Source organism: Cetorhinus maximus, chromosome 32 (genome assembly GCF_964194155.1).
Source record: "Cetorhinus maximus chromosome 32, sCetMax3.hap1.1, whole genome shotgun sequence".
Classification (NCBI taxonomy): Eukaryota; Metazoa; Chordata; class Chondrichthyes; order Lamniformes; family Cetorhinidae; genus Cetorhinus; species Cetorhinus maximus.
This window is the reverse complement of record NC_135910.1, coordinates 16314312-16335652: the sequence shown is the minus strand read 5'-3', so window position 1 is coordinate 16335652 and position 21341 is coordinate 16314312. Positions and strand designations below refer to the sequence as shown.

General features: G+C 41.5%; 1 protein-coding gene across 1 annotated transcript in view; it reads left to right on the top strand.

The window, feature by feature from the left end:
* sipa1l3 (signal-induced proliferation-associated 1 like 3) overlaps positions 1 to 21341 on the top strand; it is a 150679-nt gene that overhangs the window by 71607 nt on the left and 57731 nt on the right. The window contains exons 5-10 of the mRNA XM_078533365.1: positions 58 to 246; positions 1112 to 1286; positions 1858 to 1961; positions 4597 to 4754; positions 5676 to 6252; positions 7031 to 7305. Coding sequence (XP_078389491.1) covers positions 58 to 246; positions 1112 to 1286; positions 1858 to 1961; positions 4597 to 4754; positions 5676 to 6252; positions 7031 to 7305 — 1478 coding nt within the window. The remainder of the gene's footprint in view (positions 1 to 57; positions 247 to 1111; positions 1287 to 1857; positions 1962 to 4596; positions 4755 to 5675; positions 6253 to 7030; positions 7306 to 21341) is intronic.

Genomic DNA, 21341 nt, shown 5'->3' with positions numbered 1-21341 from the left:
AGAGTGACATTTTGTCTTAGCTGAAGCGCATGAAAATGTGAAAATTGTACCTTGCAGCTCATTACACTTAGAGGAGCAATCCTGGAGGATGCAGTTCCATCAACATCAAAACATGGTACAGTGCGAGGGCTCCTGCTGAAAGAGGTACTGGAATCTGTAATACCAGAGCTGAACATTCAGTGCCTGCGGCTGGCATTCAGCACCATTAAAGTGACAGAACAGCTGCTGAAACTGGATGAACAAGGGGTGAGTTGAAATCTTTTGGGGTATTAATATCTTTGTGTAGATCATAGGAATCTATCCCACTGTAGTACTGTTATTACACAGAATGGGCATCTCTAGCTGGTACCTTGCAGCCATCCTTCCCTCCCCCACCAGTTACCAAAAGACTCATCAGACAACCAACAATGTGCAACTTACCAGGGAGTTCATTGTGCCTACAAATCAAATTGCTAAGTTTGAAATCAAGGGACTAACGTTTTGACATGTCTCATCCTCATGCTGAAAGTGAACAGTTTGTAAGGAAGTATTCCTTGCAGCAGAATAGAGTGGTACCGTGTTAGGATGCCAGCTTAATTTCTATTCTGCTCTGCAGCGTCCTTCCATCTCTAAGATAATGGACATGAAGCAAATCAAATCCTTTTGTGGATGGATAGCTTCATATGGTGCACCTTTGCTGATGGCAGAAGAAACCAATCTGTGCGAAGCAGGTTCTGCCACACGTACTGCATGAAGTAGTTATCAGGTGATGGTGTGGGTTGTTTTCAGTCTTGGCGTCTGATGTCTAGCCACTGATCGCCATAGTGGCGCACACCGGCCTACCAGCGATGTTGCCATTTTCCTGTGTCGCTAGCTAGTGTCTCTTTTGCTAGACTTCTCATATTTGCAGCATCATTCCAGGGAGGGAAATTCCTACTTGTTGCTGGCTCATGCACAAGCCTGGAAATGCGTTGCCCGCTATCTCCTCAGTTGCACATGGGTATGGGGATTGTGTAGAGCAGAGGGTGATGAAGAGGATCTTAATGGGATAATAGGGGAAATGACAAACATCATTTTAAATCTGAAGCTGTCATTCATTGATGGTGATTGTTGTGCTTTGATGTCTCTGCAGCTAAGCAAAAAACACAAAGTTGGCATTCTGTACTGTACGGCTGACCAGGGTACTGAGGAGGAGATGTACAACAATGAAGATGCAGGCCCTGCTTTTGAGGAATTCCTGGATCAGCTTGGGGAAAAAGTGCCCCTTAAGGGCTTTACGAAATATGCAGCTCAACTGGACACAAAAAGTAAGCATTTTGCTTTTAATTGTTACAAGCACTCGATCAGATACTTGTTCATAATTTTGTAGATATAAAAAGTACTGCAAATGATAGAAACTGAAATAAAACCACCCAGTAATCAGAATGCCCAGGTCTGTTGACCTTTTTTTATGAAAGAGATTGAGGCATAGACCCTTGGGCAGAACTGGAAACTGAGTTGAGTAAGCTTCTTTTATAGTACTAAACAGAGTGAAGGGAGTGGAGGACAACATGGGGAAATTTAAGACTCGTGTGATTGTCTTTGTCGCAGATAATTTAATGGATTTTATTAGGGTATGAATAGATTTTTCATTGAAAAGCTGGAAAAGGGTGAAACTATTATCTTGGCCAAGCAAGGATAAACATTGCAGAAACAAATGAGTCTTGGTATAAAGGAACCCGCGTCCACCAGAGTTCTGATGAAAGGTTCCATTGGAAAAGGCAATCCACCTTTTAATTTTTACAGATGTCTGTAATTGCTTGTTTTTAGTTCTGATGATGTAATTGTTTGCAACAGACCTCATGTGAAATGTGACGTTGAAACATTTTCTATTCCTAGCTGGCTCGACTGGTATGCATTCTTTGTACACGACTTACCAGGACTATGAGATCATGTTCCATGTGTCTACCATGCTTCCATATACCCCCAACAATCGGCAGCAGGTAGGTAATGTCTGCAGGGATTTCTAAACTGTACCATTAGCTGACCTTTGCAGTATCCGTTTACTAGTCTTTCCTGTAAGTCATTGGGTGAAAATGTGTCCGAACATTCCGTTTTCATCCAAGTTTAAATGTAACCAAATGGCTGGAATGATGGTCCCCTGTCTCTAGTCGGTTAAGGATTATTAAGTTTGGAATATGTTGGGGTTAATTTGCCAATGTTTCTCCCCTCACCTCTAATTTTCTTCCTTCATCTCTAGAAGGTGCTGACTAATGCTGGGGTAAGAGTGTATTGGTAGAAGTTGCCCTCAAAGCTCACCCAAGTGCCTGTTTCTCACGTGCTGAGTCAGTCATGGAGTGCATCACAGGGCTATGCGGCTTAGGAAAAGCGAAAGCGTAGATTTTGGGGCAAGTTTGGTAGGAGGCCAAGTGAAGGCAAAATTTACCCCCTCCCTGTTCCCCCGACTCTCCCATATTGAAATGTACCTTTTCTGATTTCAAACTGCCTGATGCCGTTACCAGTGGGAAGTGTTCCAATTCCCTCCACTTTCATCTCTCTCTGCCATGTGTACAAAAAGTACGGTGGAGATATATGGCTTGGGTTAAAACTTAACCATTTTAAATTATTTTTGGTCACATTCTTTGCTTGTTCAGTTTATAATCTTAATTAATCTGGCTCTTATTTACCCCTGCAGAATTCTTAGTGATTTTACTGCTTCAGTAACCAGTGTACTGTGTTGATCAAGTCTGCTGCAATTGCAGATTTGTTCCAGTGAGTGCACAGAAATAAGGATCTGGCTCGAGATCTGAAATACAAAGAAGCTACCTGGCTTCCAACCAACCAGAATACCAATGCTGGCCATAGATTCAGGAGATGATAGTTTGTACCAGAGTGTGTGGGTACTGAATGATTTTGCTGTTGATAAGCGATGATGTCTAAAATCTTTGAAAATAGTGTTTTCCTGTATCTGCCCAGTTAGCAATAGGTAACGAAAGAGGCCAAAGGAGCCATGACGTGTCTCCAGCTGACTTCCAGTTAAACTGTGCCATGGAGTTATTGATGTGGAGTTATTCCTGAGATTGTTCATTAAATTTTTCCTTAATGTAAATGAGTATCACTCTTAGCTTGCCTTGAGAGATTAAATGGGTGGTGGGTAGATTTCATGATCCGAAATGGACTTGAATTTTTGTTGGGCTGTTCTCTGACCTTCTTTCGTACTGGCAGTCAGGAGAAAGATGGTGGTGTTATTCGTTTACCACAAGCTCTTCAAACTGTTCAAGCAGATCAGTTTAGTTGCCATTTGTTCTCTCAATCTTGCTCAGAGTTTTATAACGCCACGCTTTATACCAATTGACCCATCTGTCCCTTATCTGTAATTGGAATTGATCCATTCCTAACGATAGGTAAAGCAATCTTTTCAATAATGAAATTAGAAGCCTATTTATGTATATAGGGTAGAATTAGTTGATTAAATGATAAAATATTCATGGTTTTAGATTAAAGCTGGGTAAATGGTAATTGGCCGAATTTTGAAACTGTGGGTGGGTTTTGTATAGGTTAATTATTGTCCAAATTGCATTCAACTGTTTAAAGAATGCATTAGGTGTTTACTGTAAGCTATGTACCAGGACAGAATATATTTCAACTATGAAGGGTTTGGATAAAGCAAATGAAGAAAAATTATTTCCAGTGGCTGAAAGCTTAATAACCAGAGGAGACATGAAGAGAGTTATTTTTATACGAGTGGTTAGGATTTGGAATGCACAGCCTGATAGTGTGGATACATACAAATCCAATAGTGACTTTCAAAAGGGAGTTGGATAAATACATTTTTAAAAAAAATTGCGGTGTTACAGTGCAAGAGCCTGGGAGTGAGACTAACTGGATTCCTCTTTGAAAGAGCTGGCTTGGACCCAGTGGATGGAATGGCCAACTCCTGTGCTCTACATTTCTATAATTGTGTGATGAAATTATTGAAGGCACTGTTAACACTTGTGCCTGTGAATCCCTTTTGTTTATGAAGGGAAAGTTTAAGAAGCCATGTATCGCAATAGAGTAGACACCTCCCTGACTGCTGAGTTTAGTGAGCAAGTCCAAAGGCCAGGAAGACCTATTCTCATTTAGGAAATCAAGGTCGGGGCATCAGTCAATAAATTAACATAGCCATCTGCTCCTGGATTGAGGAGTAAAGTTGACTGGAGAGTCAATTCTCTGATTGCTAATGCTTAACATCTTATGAGGACTCAGTCAGGCTTTGCTGTGATGTCCTGCACAGGCCACTCGAGGCTCACAAATGAACAATGGTCACTTGGGTGAATGTAAAATGAACACTGACTTGATACCTTCAAGGCAGGAGGGGTGAAAGTTGGTGAGGAAATAATAAATCCCATTACTGCAGAAGATTTGAGATGCTGAAACGTGTGATAATTGCTTGTGTGCTCTTGTAAGATAGATAGAACTAAGTTGCAAATACTTGAGACTTTATAAATTGTTGACAGAGATGCTGTACTCATTTGCGTTTTGCTGGTTTGACTCTGACACGGATTCAAATGATAAGCTGTGCAGAAAATCTCTGCTAAATGAGCAATTTTCAGCCAGAAGTTTAGTGAGTTGATATACATATGTTTCTGTTCACAGCTCCTCAGGAAACGGCACATTGGCAACGATATTGTTACCATCATTTTTCAGGAACCGGGCGCGCTGCCGTTCACACCAAAGAGTGTACGCTCTCATTTCCAGCATGTGTTTGTCATTGTCAGAGTCCACAATCCATGCACTGAGAACGTGTGTTACAGGTGAGCGCTTATACAGGTGGAAAGAAAGACTTGCATTTGTTTGATACCTTTCACGACCTCAAGATATCCCGTGGAGCCACTGAAGTACTTTTTGAAGTGTAGTCACTGTTGTAAAGTAGGAATTATAGCAACCAACTTGCACACAAGATCCCACAATCCGTAACCTGATAAAGACCAGATAATCTAAGTAATGTCATTGTTTAAGTGATACATATTAGCCAGGGAGAGAACTCCCCTTCCCTCCTTCAAAATAATGTCAGGATTATTGTCGTACAAGTGAGAGAGCGGGGTGGGGGGCAGTCTCTGTTTCTCCTCGTCTCCCCTCTAGATCTTTTGCCAATAATTTTGAATCTGTGACCTCTAGTTATTGATCCAGTTACCAGAGGGATTTTTTTTTCTCTGTCTACTCTTGTCAAAGCCTTTCATCAGCTTGAAAACCTGTATTAGGCCACCTTTTATCCTTCTGTTCCATGGAGAACAGTCCAGTCCTAATTTTACCAACCTCTGCTTTCAGCTGAAGCCCTTCATCCCTGGTTACGTCGTCTGGACCCTTTTTAAGGCCCTTGCATCTTTCCTGAAGAGTGGCACCCAGCATTATTCACAACACTCCAGCTGGGGCCTAAGTAGTTGCATGATATGCAAAATCTTTTCACTATTTAAAAAGAAAATGTTATTTCCTCCTCAATGGCCTTGTGAATAAATGATGGGGCTCAAATATGGTGGGTGACGCCAACAGTCAGAAGACCTTGCTAGCATTGAAAGCCTAGGCACATGCATGAGGTGTGGAAAGAAAGGACGTTCAAGTGAGTGTACTTGAGGATTGGGTAACATACCCCACCAGGAGTCAGCATCTCCTGTGAGGAATGAAAATAAAGGAGAAATATTTATTGTTCTAAAATTTAGGTTGCTTTATTCCAACAGTGTGGCAGTAACCAGGTCCAAGGATGTCCCGCTCTTTGGGCCACCCATACCAGACGGCTTCACTTTCAGCAAATCTGATGTTTTCCGAGACTTTCTGCTGGCCAAGGTTATCAATGGAGAGAATGCGGCGCACAAATCAGAGAAGTTTCACGCAATGGCGACTCGGACTCGGCAGGAATACTTGAAGGATCTGGCGGAAAATAGCGTCACCAACACTCCTGTGGAATCTGCTGGAAAATTTAACCTCATATTACTGAGCACCAAAAAGAAGGAGAAGACAAAGCCCCGGGTGGGGGCTGAGCTCTACAGTGCCGGGGCCATTACGTGGCGGGTTTATGCACAGGATTACAGCCAGGGAATTGAGGTGGAGTGCATTCTTGGGATCTCCAATGAATTTGTCATTGTTATTGAGCAAGGCACCAAGGAGGTGGTGTTCAACTGCTTTAGTGAGGATGTAATAGGCTGGACTCCTGATACATCAACAATCAAAATTTTCCATGGGAGAGGTGACTACATATTTATAAAAGTGTTGGAGGAGAATATGGATGACATTAAGGAAATTGTTCAGAGGTTGAAGGTAAGTCAGCAACAACTTTATTTATATAGTGCCTTTAACATGATAAAATGTTCGAAAGCACTCCACAGGAAGGTTAGAAAACAATTTTTGACACTTGAGGCGCATAAGGAGATATTGGAGCGGATAACCAAAAGCTTGACGCAAGAGTTAAGCTTTCAGGAGGTATCGAGAGGCAGAACAGTTTAGGGAGGGAATTCCAGAGCTTGGGTCCAGCCACCTGATGGTGAGGGATTAAAATTGGGGATGCCGAAGAGGCCAGAATTAGGAGTGCAGATAATTTGGAGGGTTGTGGGACTGGAGGCAATTGCAGAGATAGGAATAAGGAGGGATTTGAAAGCAGTCATGAGAATTTTAAAATCAAGATGTTGATTAACTGGGAGCCAAAGTTGGTCTGTGAACACGGGTGATGGGTAAACGGGACTTGGTGCAATTTGGTCCATGGCCAGCAGAGGTTTGGATGACCCGAAGCCTAGAGACTAGAACATAGGAGGCCATCCAGCTGTACATTAGAGTAGTGAAGTCTAGAGGTAAAGCATGGATGACCTTTCAGCAGCAGATGAGCTGAGGCAGGGGCGAAGGGGAAGCTAAGATGTTATGAAGTTTATCTTGAAGTCAAATATGTCAGGCCTCACCTGAGTTTGGCTAGCAGCTTAGATCTGAGATCAAACTTGGAGCTTTCCTGGTCTCCTTGGCTCAGCTATTCATTTGCCTTAATTAAGTGCCAAGTGTGCTTAGTCTTAATTGAGGTTCTTATTTATTCACCTTTGGCCCCCCCCAGATTGTGACAGAAGGATGTGAAACTGTTGACATGACTCTGAGGAGGAACGGACTCGGGCAACTTGGATTTCACGTCAAATACGATGGCACAGTGGCGGAGGTGGAAGAATATGGATTCGCTTGGCAAGCTGGACTGAGGCAGGGAAGCAGACTGGTGGAAATTTGCAAGGTGGCTATAGTAACTCTGACCCATGACCAGATGATTGATCTTCTGAGGACATCAGTGACTGTGAAGGTGGTCATTATCCCACCTCATGAAGATGGGAGCCCTCGCAGGTATAATCGCTTTAATATTAAAGCATCTATAAACTCAGGGTTAGTTACTGATGGGACCTATTGAAACAATGCCCTAGCCACGTTTATTCAGCACAAAAAACTGGATCTTTTCAGATAGTTTCCCATGCCTTTGCTCCATATTATTAGAGCAAATATTCTTGATAAATCTTGTGTAAAAATTGAAATTTGTACAGAATTAGTGTGGATGCCCGTTATCATTCTTCTCATTAATGTTTTGGAATAATTTTTGCTGAAACAGTAAACTGCTGACTTTTTTTTTCCCGGATATTGGCAAGGCCTATTACTAATCTTGACTATTAAGCTAAGCTAATAGTTACTGTAATTAGCCCAGACATTTTAGCTTAAGTTAGGGATGTTAATTTGGCTCTGTCATAATCCTTAGTTAATAACTTTCCCCCAAGCTAGTTTCCACCGCTGTATCTTTGATGCTCATTATTCACTGCTCACCTGTGAATAATGGTTAGTCAAAGTAACAGAATGAGCCCGACATAAGGCAACACCTTTTGGAGAGAAAATGGGGGGAATACGTAGGCAAAAAATAAAAGCACGGAAAAAACTACTTTCTACACATTGCCTAATAGATTTGTGACAACAATCAGTTGTTTAGTTTTGTGTGAAGGTCCATTATGAACAAACTTCATAATTTGGGAAAAGGCCATTCACCCCCATCCCTCTCCTGTTCCAACTCTCTCATTTTAAGATCCAGCAGTAAGATTGTTTCCTGCTGAGACATGTTTTAGTCAATGCCAAACATTTGTAACAAAACTTCCACAGGCTGAATTTGCAATGGTGACCTGGAACATTAGAATTGAACGTGAATAGACTCTGGCTTGAAGCTAAAGGTCCTACCTTTGTATTTTCACCATGCTTTGTTTTAAGTCACTTGGGGAAAGACAGGCATGACTTGCATTTTAGTGTAAACTCAGCTGCAGTCTGGAATCTTTTCATCAGCTGTAAGAGGAAAATGCTCAAACTGTTCTTTAATTGAAAAGCACTTGCAAAAAGATACAAATATTTTTTACCAATTACAAGAAGAAAGTAGCTTTTTCGAATACTGTAAATTTTTACACGTCTGGTTAGTTTGTTTACACCCCCCCACCCAAACACCCCGCCACACTAAAGGATGCTGCAGCCTCCTGTAGCTGCCGAACTATTGTCCAGACTGTAATTGGTTAACTTGGCACAGGCCAGGAATTGTGCTTTCTGGTCTGCATCACTGAGTGCTGACAAACATATATCTCTGTGCTGCTGGTTTACAACAATAACAGCTAGTATTTATTTGGAGCCTCTTGCTGTTGACCTGATATAGACTTTTACATTATTCACAGACGTTTCTCTCAGTTTTCACTGCTGCTTCTCAGCTGTGTTCCCTGCCTCTTTTTCATCAGTCCCTATACTTGGCCAGTAGATCTTGTCTTAGATGGTACTTTCCTCATAATTGTTGCTTAATTTTGCCTAGGCTTGTGTATCTGACCTCCACGTACCTGCCTTGCTTTTCGTGGGTAGTGTGTGGCCATTACATGACTCAGGCAGCAATAATAATCTTGTAAGTGCGCTGACTCCTCAGTCAGTGATTCAATCCTGCAGCTCCTTAACCCACAAGGCTTTCATTTAAAATAAATATACACTTTTTTCTTCTTGGAAGAACTTGAGTCATAGCTGCATAATCCATCTGATGTCTTTCCTGTGAATTCTTGGACACTTAAAAGAGTGTCATCACCAAGTCATTATGACCCTGCTCTAAACTTGACCACAGTGAAGGGTAGTCAACAGGAAGGATCTAATCATTTAGGCCTTGACGGAAATAAGAGGCATTTTCTTCACTGTCAAAGGCAGAGAGTACTTTGTAATCTTTGCAGTTTCAGAAGTTATGTCAAGGATTGAACTTAATTGTACAAATAACCCAAGCTCACCCTTCAGATTTTTGCACTAGATTATGTGCTTGACCTTATACGAACCCGTAGAGCTGGCGCATAGCCAAAGCTTCCAAAAGAAGACTGAAGGCTGGGAAATAATAATGCCAGTCCTCAGGATCAGGCATTACATACTACACCAGGCTCTCTCAAATCAGCCACAAGCTGATTGAGTCAATCCTGCGTCTCCTTAAGTCTCCCCTCCAGTCTAGGTGGTAGTGTGTGGCGGTTTTGAAGACTCGGCCCACCCTTAAAATTCGGTTCTTTAGTCCTATCCCATATGATCTATGTGCTGTGCACCTACCTTCACCTGACTTCAGAGACCAATCAAGTAAGTGAAATAAGTGATTCAAATTACTTATTTATGAAGAAAAGGAACAGGGGTAAAATTGGAATAGATTATTGGATGCTTATTGCCAGGTATTGAAATAAAGCAGCAATGATCATATTCCCCTTTTTTATTACAAACCCCACCCTTGGTTATAAGATTGTTGCCATTTTACTTGACTTGGGCTTCTGACATGTTTAGACATCTTTTTGATTTTAATGTTTTTGTAATTAGACTGATTCTTGGGGTGAGAGGGCAGTGTGAGGATGGGTTGAGTAGAATAGGCCTATACCCTCTGGAGTATAGAAGTTTGAGAGGTGATCTCATTGTATATTGTATAGAATCTTGAGAAGGCTTGACATGCAGTCGCTGAAAGGTTGTCTTGCCAGGCTGGAGTCTAGAACATCAAAGTCTCCAGATAAGGAAGCTGCCACTTAGGACTGAAGAAATTTCTCCACTCGGGGTTGTGAATCTTTGGATTTCCCACTTCAGAGGACTGGATGCTCAGTCATTGAGTACATTCAAGACTGAGATCAATAGATTTGTGGACACTAAGGAGAATGGGGGATATGGGGATAGGGTGGAAAAGCGGAGTTGGGCTAGAAGATTGGCCATGGTATTGAATGGTGGAGCAGGCTTGAGAGAGTGCATGGCAAACTCCTCCTATTTCTTAATACTGTGTAAGTCATTGGCCTCATAATACAGCTCACTATGCTATGGACTGTTTGGCTGCCGCGAATATACAAGAGGGTGGGGTTTTTTTGTGCTTTTTAATTGAAGATGTTGCCCAGCTGATGGGCCTTTCAGCAAGCTGAGAGGACAAGGTGTGGAGTGTTCACAGCTTAACTGACCCTGTATTGAGATGTGGCCAATGAATGGTGGATGATTGTGGGTTTTTTTCCCTTCCATTATAACTAGTTCTAGTTTTGGTATTTTTTGTAGCACGCAGCTGCCTTTTCAAGCCTTTATTGTGCTCTGTAGTCAGGCTAGTTTTGTCTTGCCTGAGCAATGGGGGTGGAGGGGAAATGAAACACAATGTGGAAAAAGTACAGTTTGCCTTTTGATTAGCACAGCTTCAGAATCCAAGTGCAACTCTTGCTGAAAAGCATCAAACCGGGACATTTATCACTCCTCCAATCAGCAAAAGTTTCCTTTTGAATGGAGGTAAAATGCCTGTTGAATAGGGGGAGGGGCCTTGCAGGGTATCTACATCACACTGACTCACATTTAGGTTTGAGCCCTAACTTAGTCATTTATTTAGGTTGTCTTTTCAAAACAAGGGTGTCTTGTACTCTTGTACAGTCATTATAGTTTACAGAATAGGAAGAGGCCACTTGGCCCATGCCTGAACTGGCTGAAAAAGGGTTATCCAGCCAAACCCCACTTTATAGCTCTTGGTCCATTGCCCAGGTTATGGCACTTTAGGTGCACACCCAAGTGCTTTTTTTAAATACAATGAGTTCCGAATGGCCACACACACACACACCATTCTCTGTGTGAAAAAAATTATCATCCATTTCCTTTATTCCTTCTCCCAATTACTTTAAATATTTGCCCCCTGGTTATTGACCTCTCTGCTGTAAATATCTGTTTTAAAATCCCATAAAATATGATTGGAAAAATATTGATCTGAAACAGACCACAAAGAATCCCATTAGAGCGGCTCATGGATGACTGTCGAGATCCAGCTTGCCTCTTTTGGAGGAACTCAGCAGTGGAGATATTTGGCTTGCTTGCTTGCTTTCAGCTGTTAAAACACTGACATCTCTTTGGGAATAACTTGTGCATGAGCAGAGATGAAGCAATTTAATGGTCAAAACATTAATGAAAGAATAAAAAGGACAGGTTAAAGGGAAGACATACTGAGTTTCTATGCAGTCATGCAGGAGCCATTTTTAGCAGGTGCACGGTATACTTGAGCTTACCTTTGCTGTTATAAAATGTAATCTCTTTAATATATTAGTCTGGATTGTGATGGACTAGCTCTGCCTTAATGATGTACCAAATTATTAACGTGGCAAATGGATGATCATTTACCTGCTGCACCACTTTGCTGCCAAGTGTGGGGAATTCTGTTTGTACCATAGAAAATAGAATTAGAAACAGTAAAATATAGTTTTAGTTTCACTTTATGATGCCCTTCTCTTCAATAATACACACTTAAGAGTAAGAGTTAAGTGCAACCTACACTTGATCATTTAAAGTTGCTTAATTTAAATTACTGGCCAAGTCATGCCGTTTAAAAAAAAAAAGACTGATTAGTCACGAGGAGAATGCCATTCGTATCGCTGAATTCCGAGGCCAGTTGCATGAATTGCTCATATGATTTGTCTGGAGATAAAATGGCTTCGTAACATTTTTCGGAGGCTTATTTAGTCCAGTGTGCTTTAAATGTAATTTACCTTGTTTTATTTCACTTTAATGTTACAAGGGAATCTTTCTCTCTCCTTAATCAAGGTGAACAGCACGCATTTATTGTCCACATGTTAACTGCATGGTAAAACCCTACAGTCTGTTCAGTACATTCTTCAAAGTGTAGTTGTCTGCAATTTGTTGCACATTAACCAACTTGCCTTCCACATGACTTGCATTTTGTGTTTTGCTTTTTTTTTAAAAAAAAAGGTGCATGACTGAACTGATTGAATGAATAATGTCTGCTGTTTAAGCAGACTGTTCCACCCAAAGTGGGTCACTCCAACAAGGGCCATTTTATTTTAATATACTGTCCTTTTCATTGTAGCTCTGGCAGATTGGCAGTCTGGTGCCGTGGTGGATGTTCTTATGCTTGGGGCTCAGACATGTCGAGCAGAAATAGAGGAAATTTTCGGCCTGGATTGAACCCATGCTGACACTGGGTGTCTGTAAAGCAAAGTGCACCATTTCACTACCCATTGTTTTTTTTCTTGCCCTGATATTTGTAGCTGCTACTAAACCACTGCTAATTTAAGAAATTTTAAACCGGTTTGATGCCTGAAAATTTTGTTAAATTGATGACGAGCTGTAGTTTTTTTTTGTTTGTGTTGCTTGTGTACCAGCAGGTCAGTTATGTGATATAGCGGAGAGAGACTGCTATTATACCAGGGATATATATCAGAGGGAGAATACCATTACACAGGGAATAATGGAGTACTATTATATTGGAGATGGAAATCTTAGTGAATTGTCCAGGGTCAGACGCAAAGCCTGTATTATGTCCTGACTGCAACAGAGTAAAAGTTGGGTTGTGTAAAGCCTGAGATACACCCCACCCCATGGGTTTCTGGATGGACAGTTTGGGTTAAAATTTCCCCCTGTTATCTTTGTAATGTTTGACCTTATTAGGAGAGAGGCTAGGTCTTGGGGGAAATTTTTGAGAAAAGTGAATGGGCACTTGATGCTACAACTATTTTACACCTCGCTCCCCTGAAGCTGTTAACCCCTTGCTGGAGTACTGTGCCACGGGTACCTGCTTACATCTCAGTCCAGTGGCCATTACTCTCAACAATGTGTATCAGCAAGGAATTTGACCATAGTAAAAGAAAAAAAATGCAAGACTTGCATTGAAATTGCATCTTTCACAACTTCAAGATGTCCAAAAGCACTTTACAGCCAAAGTGGTACTTTGAAAGTGTAGTCACTGTTGTAATGTATGAATTGCAACAGCCCAATTGTGCACAGCAATCTCCCACAAACAGTTGTGTGATAATGACTAGATCATCTTTTATGTTTATATCTTTATCATGTTTTAGTGATGTCGGTTAAGGGATAAATACTGGCCCCAGGACACCAGGGAGAATTCTCCCGATTTTCTTCAAGATAGTGCATTGAATCTTTTCCATCCACCCAAGGGGGCAGAGAAGGCCTCGGTGTGATGTCTCATTCGAAAGGTGGCACTCCTGATGGTGCAGCACTCCCTCATTTCTGTATTGGAGCATCAGCCTTTGTACTCGAGTCCTGGAGTGAGTCTTGAACTCTGAGGTAAAGGGGTACAAGATAGCTTTGGGAAGGAATGGAAATTGATGCAATTGGAGTTGGAAGCTGCTATTAAAGATGTTATGGCAGGACACCTAGAAAAATTCAAAGCAATCAGGCAGAGTCAACATGGTTTTGTGAAGGGGAAATAATGTTTAACCAATTTATTGGACTTCTTTGAAGGAGTCACATGCGCTGTGGATAAAGGGGAACTGCTAGATGTACTATACTTAGATTTTCAGAAGGCATCTGATAAGGTGCCACATCAAAGGTTATTGTGGAAAATAAAAGCTAATGGTGTAGAGGGTAACATATTGGCATGGATAGAAGATTGGCTGGCTAACAGGAATTAGAGTTGGCACAAATGGCTCATTTTCTGGTTGGCAGGATGGAAAAAGTGGTGTGGCGCAGGGATCAGTGCTGGGCCCTTAACCTTGTACAATTTATATACATGACTTGGATGAAGGGATCGAAGATATGGTTGCTAAATTTGCTGATGATATAAAGATAGGTAGGAAAATAAGTTGTGAAGAAGACATAAGGAGGCTACAAAGGGACATAGGTTAAGTGAGTGGGCAAAGATCTGGCAAATGGAGGATAATATGGGAAAATGTGAAATTGTCACTTTGGCAGGAAGAATAAAAAAGCTTATTATCTAAATGGTGAGAAATTGCAGAGCTCAGGTTTGGAGGGATCTGGGTGTCCTAGTGCATGAATTGCAACAGGCTAGCATGCAGGTACAGCAAGTAATTAGGAAAGATAATAGAATGTTATCGTTTATTATAGGGGGAATTGAATACAAAAATAGGCAGGTTTATGCGTCAGTTGCACAGGACACTGGTGAGACCACATGTGGAATACTGTGTCCAGTATTGGGTGTCCAGTATTGGTTTCGTTATTTAAGGAAGGATGTAAATGCATTAGAAGCAGTTCAGAGAAGGTTTACTAAGCTAATACCAGGAATGGGCAGGTTATCTTGTGAGGGAAGGTTGGACAGGTTAGGCTTGTATCCACTGTTGTTGAGAAGAATAAGAGGCAACTTAATTGAAACCTTTAAGATCCTAAGGGGCCTTGACAGAGTGGATGTGGAAAGGATGTTTCTTCTTATGGGTGAATCTGGAACAAGGGGGTCACTGTTTAAAAATAAGGGGTTGCTCATTTAAGACAGATGAGAAGAAATTTTTTTCTCTCGAAGCGTAATGAGTCTTTGGAATTCTCTTCCTCAAAAGGCAGTGGAAGCAGAGTCTTTGGATGTTTTCAAGGCAGAGGTAGATAAATTCTTGATAAACAAGGGGATGAAGGGTTACCTGGGGTAGGTGGGAACTCAGTCAGATCAGCCATGATCTTATTGAATGGCGGAGCAGGCTTGAAGGGCCAAGTGGCCTACTCCTGCTCCTAGTTAGTATGTTTGGAGTGCCTAGGTTTGGTGTTGGGGCAAATTACTGGGACAGTAGAGAAATTTATTCTCCACAGTTGTGATGTACTAAGCCTGGGAATGCTGGAAAATGATTCCCAGATCAGTGTATGAATAATCACATTGCATGGCAATCACCTTGTTAAAGACAATTGCTATAGTTAAACAGGTGATGGGCATTGATTATTCCATCTAAATAGAATAAAAAGATATAGCTGGAACACTGTGTGGAAACTATTTGTAAGTCAGTATCACTGAGGAGTTGTCTTGAAAATAAATCAGCTTGAACCAAAAGACCAGCCTGGATTAATTATTCCACCACAAGCTCTTATTGTGAATAACAACCCATCCCCAGAACCAACATCCTCATTTCCAATCAGTTTTATATAAAAAAAAACAAATAAAACCTTGTTACCAGCTCCGAAGATGAATAGCAAAACCTATAACTGGAAAAGAACTTAGTCTGACCTGCAACAGGATGACTGCCCATCTGTAAATCTTTAAAGGGGTTGGGGGGTGTGGGTGGCGGTGGGGGCCGCAAGATGCAAATGGGGAGAACTTCTGACTCTGAGGTAAAGGGGTGGGGGGACCACAGCCAAGTCAGGTTGTCTTCTCACCAGAGTACAAGCACACCCGCTTCCAACAGATGATGCTTGGCTGAGGTCAAGTGACACTAATGCTCCCTCAACAAAGATTAACTAACTTCTTAGAAACTCTTCCTGAATAAACCTACTAGTGAAGCACAAAGATAAACTTAAATGTTTTGCTGCTTTTAAGGAGAATATTTCAGTAATTTTCCGGTTGGCCTCCAATTTGAGCAAGTCATTATAACAAAGTTGTGGGATGATCCAGCTTTAATGTAAAGCTCTGTACATATCATTCTGACCACGCCTGCTTTGTGGTTTCAGAATGACTACAAAAACATGTTTGGGCAGTGTATTTTTTAAACACTTGGTATACGTTTTAAGCTTGTGTATGAGAGAGCCAAGGCTGACAAACCAAAGCCGTCATTTCACAAAATGAAACTCCTCAATAGCGACCTTGTGGTGGATTGACAATGTGCTAATATTCCATAACCTTCCCTCTCTTCTATACAGAAAGGCCTCGAGACTGTAAGCAGCTTATTAAAGGGAGTTCCAGGTAACCTAACGTTGAGGAGTGTTGTCAAAGGTTGTGCAGTTTCGCTGAAGTTTTGGCAACGCCCTGTATAAACCGATTGATATGGACGCATTCTGTTTGCTTTGTGTGCATCATGCAGTGAATCATTGTGCTCTTTTTTAACAATTGGGATTTGTTGCTGTTAATGCTGCCCAGTGTGTGGGACTTTACTGGATGTGCTTACAGCGGGGAGAGTGTGGCAATGTGCATGTCTTTTAAAATGTCAATGTGCGGTATGGTGAGGGTGTCTCAATCTGATTCCCATTAGGCTGTGTCCAGAATTTGGAGTAGTATTGCTGAGTAGGTACAAGATAGCTTTGGGAAGGAATGGAAAATGATGCAGTCGAAGTGCCTAGATTTTGTGCTGGGGCAAATTACTGGGACGGAGTAGAGAGATTTATTCTCCACAGTCACTGCGTACCTAGCCTGGGAGTGCTGGAAAATGATTCCCATCTCCAGCACCAACATCCTGCTCCCCAATCAGTTTCAAAAAAAAAATCACAAAACAAAACCTTTTCATGCTGCCAACTCCAAAGATGAATAACGAATCCTATAACTAAAAAGAACCAGCCCTTAGACTGACCTGCAGCAGGATAACTGTCCACTGTATCTGCACATCCTTGTGGGGTGGGGGGGAAGGAGGGCAAGATAGAAGGGAGGGAAAAAAAGAGAACACAAAATCCAAACTTGGCTGCAAGTTTTCAAGACTTACTTTGAGAGCTAAATACTGCAGATGCGACAAATCTTAAATAAAAATAGAAAATGCTGGAAATACACAATATGTTTGGAGGGAGAAACAGAGTTGACGTTTCAGGTTGTTGATCTTCCATCAGAACTGTTCTGATGATGAGTGTATGGAATAAGGTCACAGATCAGCCATGATCTCTTTGAATGATGGGACAGACTTGAGGGGTATAATGGCCTCCTCCTGATCCTATATATTAATCTGTTTAAAGTCTGTATGCTAATATCATGTGGCAGTGTAGTATTCCTTGATTACATTGCAACATAACTACCCTTTAAAAAGGCATATTTTATTGGCTGTAAACTGCTTTGGGATGTCCTGAGGTCATGAAAAGTGCTGTATAAATGCAAGATCTTTTCTTTTGTTTACATGCTCTAATACCCATCGAAATGTTATCTTCAGTGCAGCCAGCTGTTTTTCCAATGTGCTTGTTTTTTAGAAAAGGTGCAAAATAATTTTTGACATCCTTTTTGATCCCCACACACACTAAATTAACTGACCTCCTTCTAGGGTCATGCCCAAGATTACCATTAATGAGGAATTATGTTGTTTATCCATGCAAGATAGACATCATGATCTGTCTGTGAAATATTTTCAAGATAGTGCGTTGGAAAATAATGCAATTCCATCCAAATTATTGTTTCAATATTAATTCCTTGAATGCAGGGAAATAGAATGGACAGCAAGTAACATTGGGATAAGACCTGAATCCCACTTGCAGCCCTGAGCCTAATTTGATTGACAGCCTCAATCTTGAGTTCTCAGGCTACTCCACTGGTATCTTATTGAAAGAAGTGCTGAAAATGTCAAGCAAAACCCCTTTGTCAGTGCTGTTGAGAAACTAGATAATTTGTACAAAAATAGAATGATTAAGAACATGCATCAACCTTGTAGTCAAGAATAATATTTATTTTATCCCCTTGTCCAAGTTAATGGAATGCTAGCAGTAGTCAATTTCTACCTAGTAAAGCTACAAACTACTCTTTTTTAAATTCTATTTACGCCCTTGAAAGTCAGGGCAAACTTTTTTCACTCAAGTGAGCCTGAAATTGCTGAATTTCTGTACAATCCATTGACTGCGTCAGTAACCGGGGGAAAGGATTTGGAGGAGGGGGTACTCTCTTGGGCGCAGCAGTTAGATTGGCGGTCCTCTTCATCTGTCGAGTGAGGCAGAGCAACATTGGTGGTGCCTGTCGAAGAGTCTGTGGCTCAGAACATCAGTTCCAGCACTCAAAGTAAATGGTTGAGGAGCAGCAGCAGTGGAACATTAGTAGAGAAGTTGGGGCTCAGTATGTATTCTGTAGTCTGTCAAATTAATGGTTTCATGCATACATTAAAAGAATGGGCCTATTGAAAGCACTGCCAGATCAACATTGATGTTAAATTAATAACGTTGGTCATTGAGGCAAATGTACACATGTCTTTTACATAGAATGTACAGCTCAGAATTGCATCATTCAGCCCAACAAGTTCATCTTGGTATTTATGCTCCTGTCGGGCCTCCTGCCAGTTTATCACTTATAACCTTAGGGACTTGTCCTGCCATTCCTTTCTCCTTCATTTCTGTGTTTATCTAAACTGCCCCTTAAATGCATCTATGCTATTCATCTCAATGACTTGTGGTAGCTTGCACCAGTATAGCCCTGAAAAGTAAGTGGTTCTTTAGGCGGTCTTACCAGCCCCCACCCCCCCAACTCCCTTTCCATTTATTGGTTTAGTTTTCTGACTGTTCTTTTGAAAAGTATACCATTCCAGATAGGAATCATAGAAACTTACAGCACAGAAGGAGGCTATTTGGAGAACCGTCTTAACCTTTCCAACCCCTCCTCGTGGCTGAAGCCTTCCATCCCTGATAAACCTCTTCTGTATCATTCCTTAGGAGTTTACATCATCCCTGAAGTGTGGTGCCTGAAATTGTCTATGGTGCTTCAGCCAAGACCTTGCCTGTAGGGAAAAGAGAAAATTTGTTGGGAAGCAGCACAATCATGCTTGAAGGCAAATCTTGCATTCTCTAAACTAAACTTTATAAGTGACTCACTCCATTTGGACGAAGTGTTTCCTTCCATAAATATGACTGTGCTTGGACTGGTTTGTCTCGCCCTTCTGCACGGCTGAAGTGTCTTCTCTGTTGGATTCAAAGTTTATTTAATTGGCTTCTCACCAAGTTTTATAAATGGCTTCCTTGCAATCTGCATGCGAAATGGTGCTCACTGCAAGCTGTTGGTTTCTGCGCACAGTCTATCCTCAGCCACTAATGTTGCGTTGATCATTTTCACAAAACCATTTGATTTAGATTCTGACAAAGTTTTGGCAGATAAATTGCTGTCCTTAGACTTTGCTTTCTTTTCAGATGCTAGAATACTAGACAACAACTTTTTCCAGCCCACTGAAGCAGCAAAGTAACTGGTCTGCAATGGCACCCATGATTTGGCTATTTGGAGAGTTAACCGGAACGGTGTGGTTTGGCTTGGCACTTGTGGTTTTCTTTTTGCCGTTTCTTCCCCTGCTCAAGGTGTAGACTGTTACTGTTGAATTTGAATAGGAAAAGAGCAACTAAAGCTGGTGTTGGTCCTCTATCAATTCCCCAGACTCACTCTCCAGTGGAAAACAAAGAAATGGCAGAGGAGTTGAATAGGTTTGTGTCTGTCATCATGGTAGAAGACTTAGAAAACTTCCCAAGGATAATTGAAAATTAAGAGGTGATGGGGAGGGATGAACTTAAAACAATCGTCATCACCAGGGAAAAGGTGCTAGGAAAACTGTTAGACCTGAAGGCTGAGACCTGAAGGCTGACAAGTCTTCAGGATCGGATGGCCTGCATTCTAGGATCTTAAAAAGAAGTGATGGCACAGATAGTAGATGCGTTGGTTATAATCTTCCAAAATTCCTTAGATTCTGGAAGAGTCCCAGCAGATTGGAAAAAAGCTAATGTGTAGCACCTTTATTCAAGAAAGGAGGGAGGCAGAAAACGGGAAACTATAGGCCAGTTAATCTAACTTCTGTCATTGGGAAAGTGCTAGAATCCATTATTAAGGAGGCTATAGCAGGATGCTTAAAAAATCAGGATGTGGTCAGGCAGAACCAACATGGCTTTGTGAAAGGGAAATAGTGTTTAACTAATCTGTTAGAGTTTTTTGATGAAGTAACACTCAAGATGGATAAAGAGGAACCGGTAGATGTGGTGTACTGGATTAACAAAAGGCATTTGATAAGATACCAAATCAAAGGTTACTACACAAGATTAAGAGTAGGTGGTGTAGGGGTAACATATTAGCATGGATAAAAGACTGGTAGGTTAACAGGAAGCGGAGAGTCAGAACAAATGGGTCTTTTTTGGATTGGCAAGCCAAAACTAATGGTGTGCCACAGGGCTCAGTGCTGAGCCGTCAACTGTTTACAATCTATATCAATGACTTGGATGAAGGGACTGAATGTATGGTAGCTAAATCTGCCAATGACACCAAGACAGGTAGGAAAGTAAGTTGTCAAAAGGAGGTAGAAAGTCTGCAAAGGGATATAGACGGGTTAAGTGACTGGGCAAAAATTTGACAGATTTGGTATAACGTGGGTAAATGTGAACTTGTCCACTTTGGCGTGAAGAATTGAAAAGCAGTATACTATTTATATGGAGAAGATTGCAGAACTTGGTGGTACAGAGGGACCTGGGTGTCCTGGTGCATGATTCACAAAAAGTTAGTATGCTGGTACAACAAGTGATTAGGAAGGCAAATGGAATGTTGGCATTTGTTGTAAAAGGCATGGAATGTAAAAGTGGGAAAGTTTTACTGCAACTGTACAAGGCCCTGGTGAGACCACATCTGGAATACTGTGTACAGTTTTGGTCTTCTTATTTCAAAAAAGTATATAATTGCTTTAAAAGCAGTTCAGAGAAGGTTCGCTCGGCTCATTCCTGGGATGAAGGGCTTATTTTATGGAGAAAGGTTGAACAGATTAGACCTATACCGATTGGAGTTTAGAAGAATGTGAGGTGATCTTATTGAAACATATAAGATTTTGAGGAGACTTGACAGGGTGGATACAAGGAGGATGTTTCCTCTTGTGGGGGAAAACTAGAACTCGGGGACGTATCTTGAGAATAAGAGGTCTCCCTTTTAAAACAAAGATGAGGAGAATTTTTTTCTCAGAGGGTCGTTAAAGTGTGGAATTCCCTTCCCCAGAAGGCAATGGAGGCTGGGCCCTTAAATTTATTCAGGGCTGAGTTACATTTTTGTTAGACAAGGGAGTCGAGGGTTATGGGGTGCAGACAGGAAAGCAGAGCTGAGACCACAACCAGATCAGCTATGATCTTATTGAATGGTGGAACAGACTGGAAGGGCCGAAAGGCCTACTCCTGCTCCTATTTTCCTTTGTGGTACAATTCCCCAGGTGTCAGAGGCTCACTGCTGTTTCTCTCCAGTGTCTTTTTCTTTGGTTGAATGTGGGCGGATAGACTTTGTAACTGCAAAGGACGTGCAACTAAACTCACTCCATCTGCACGTACACACA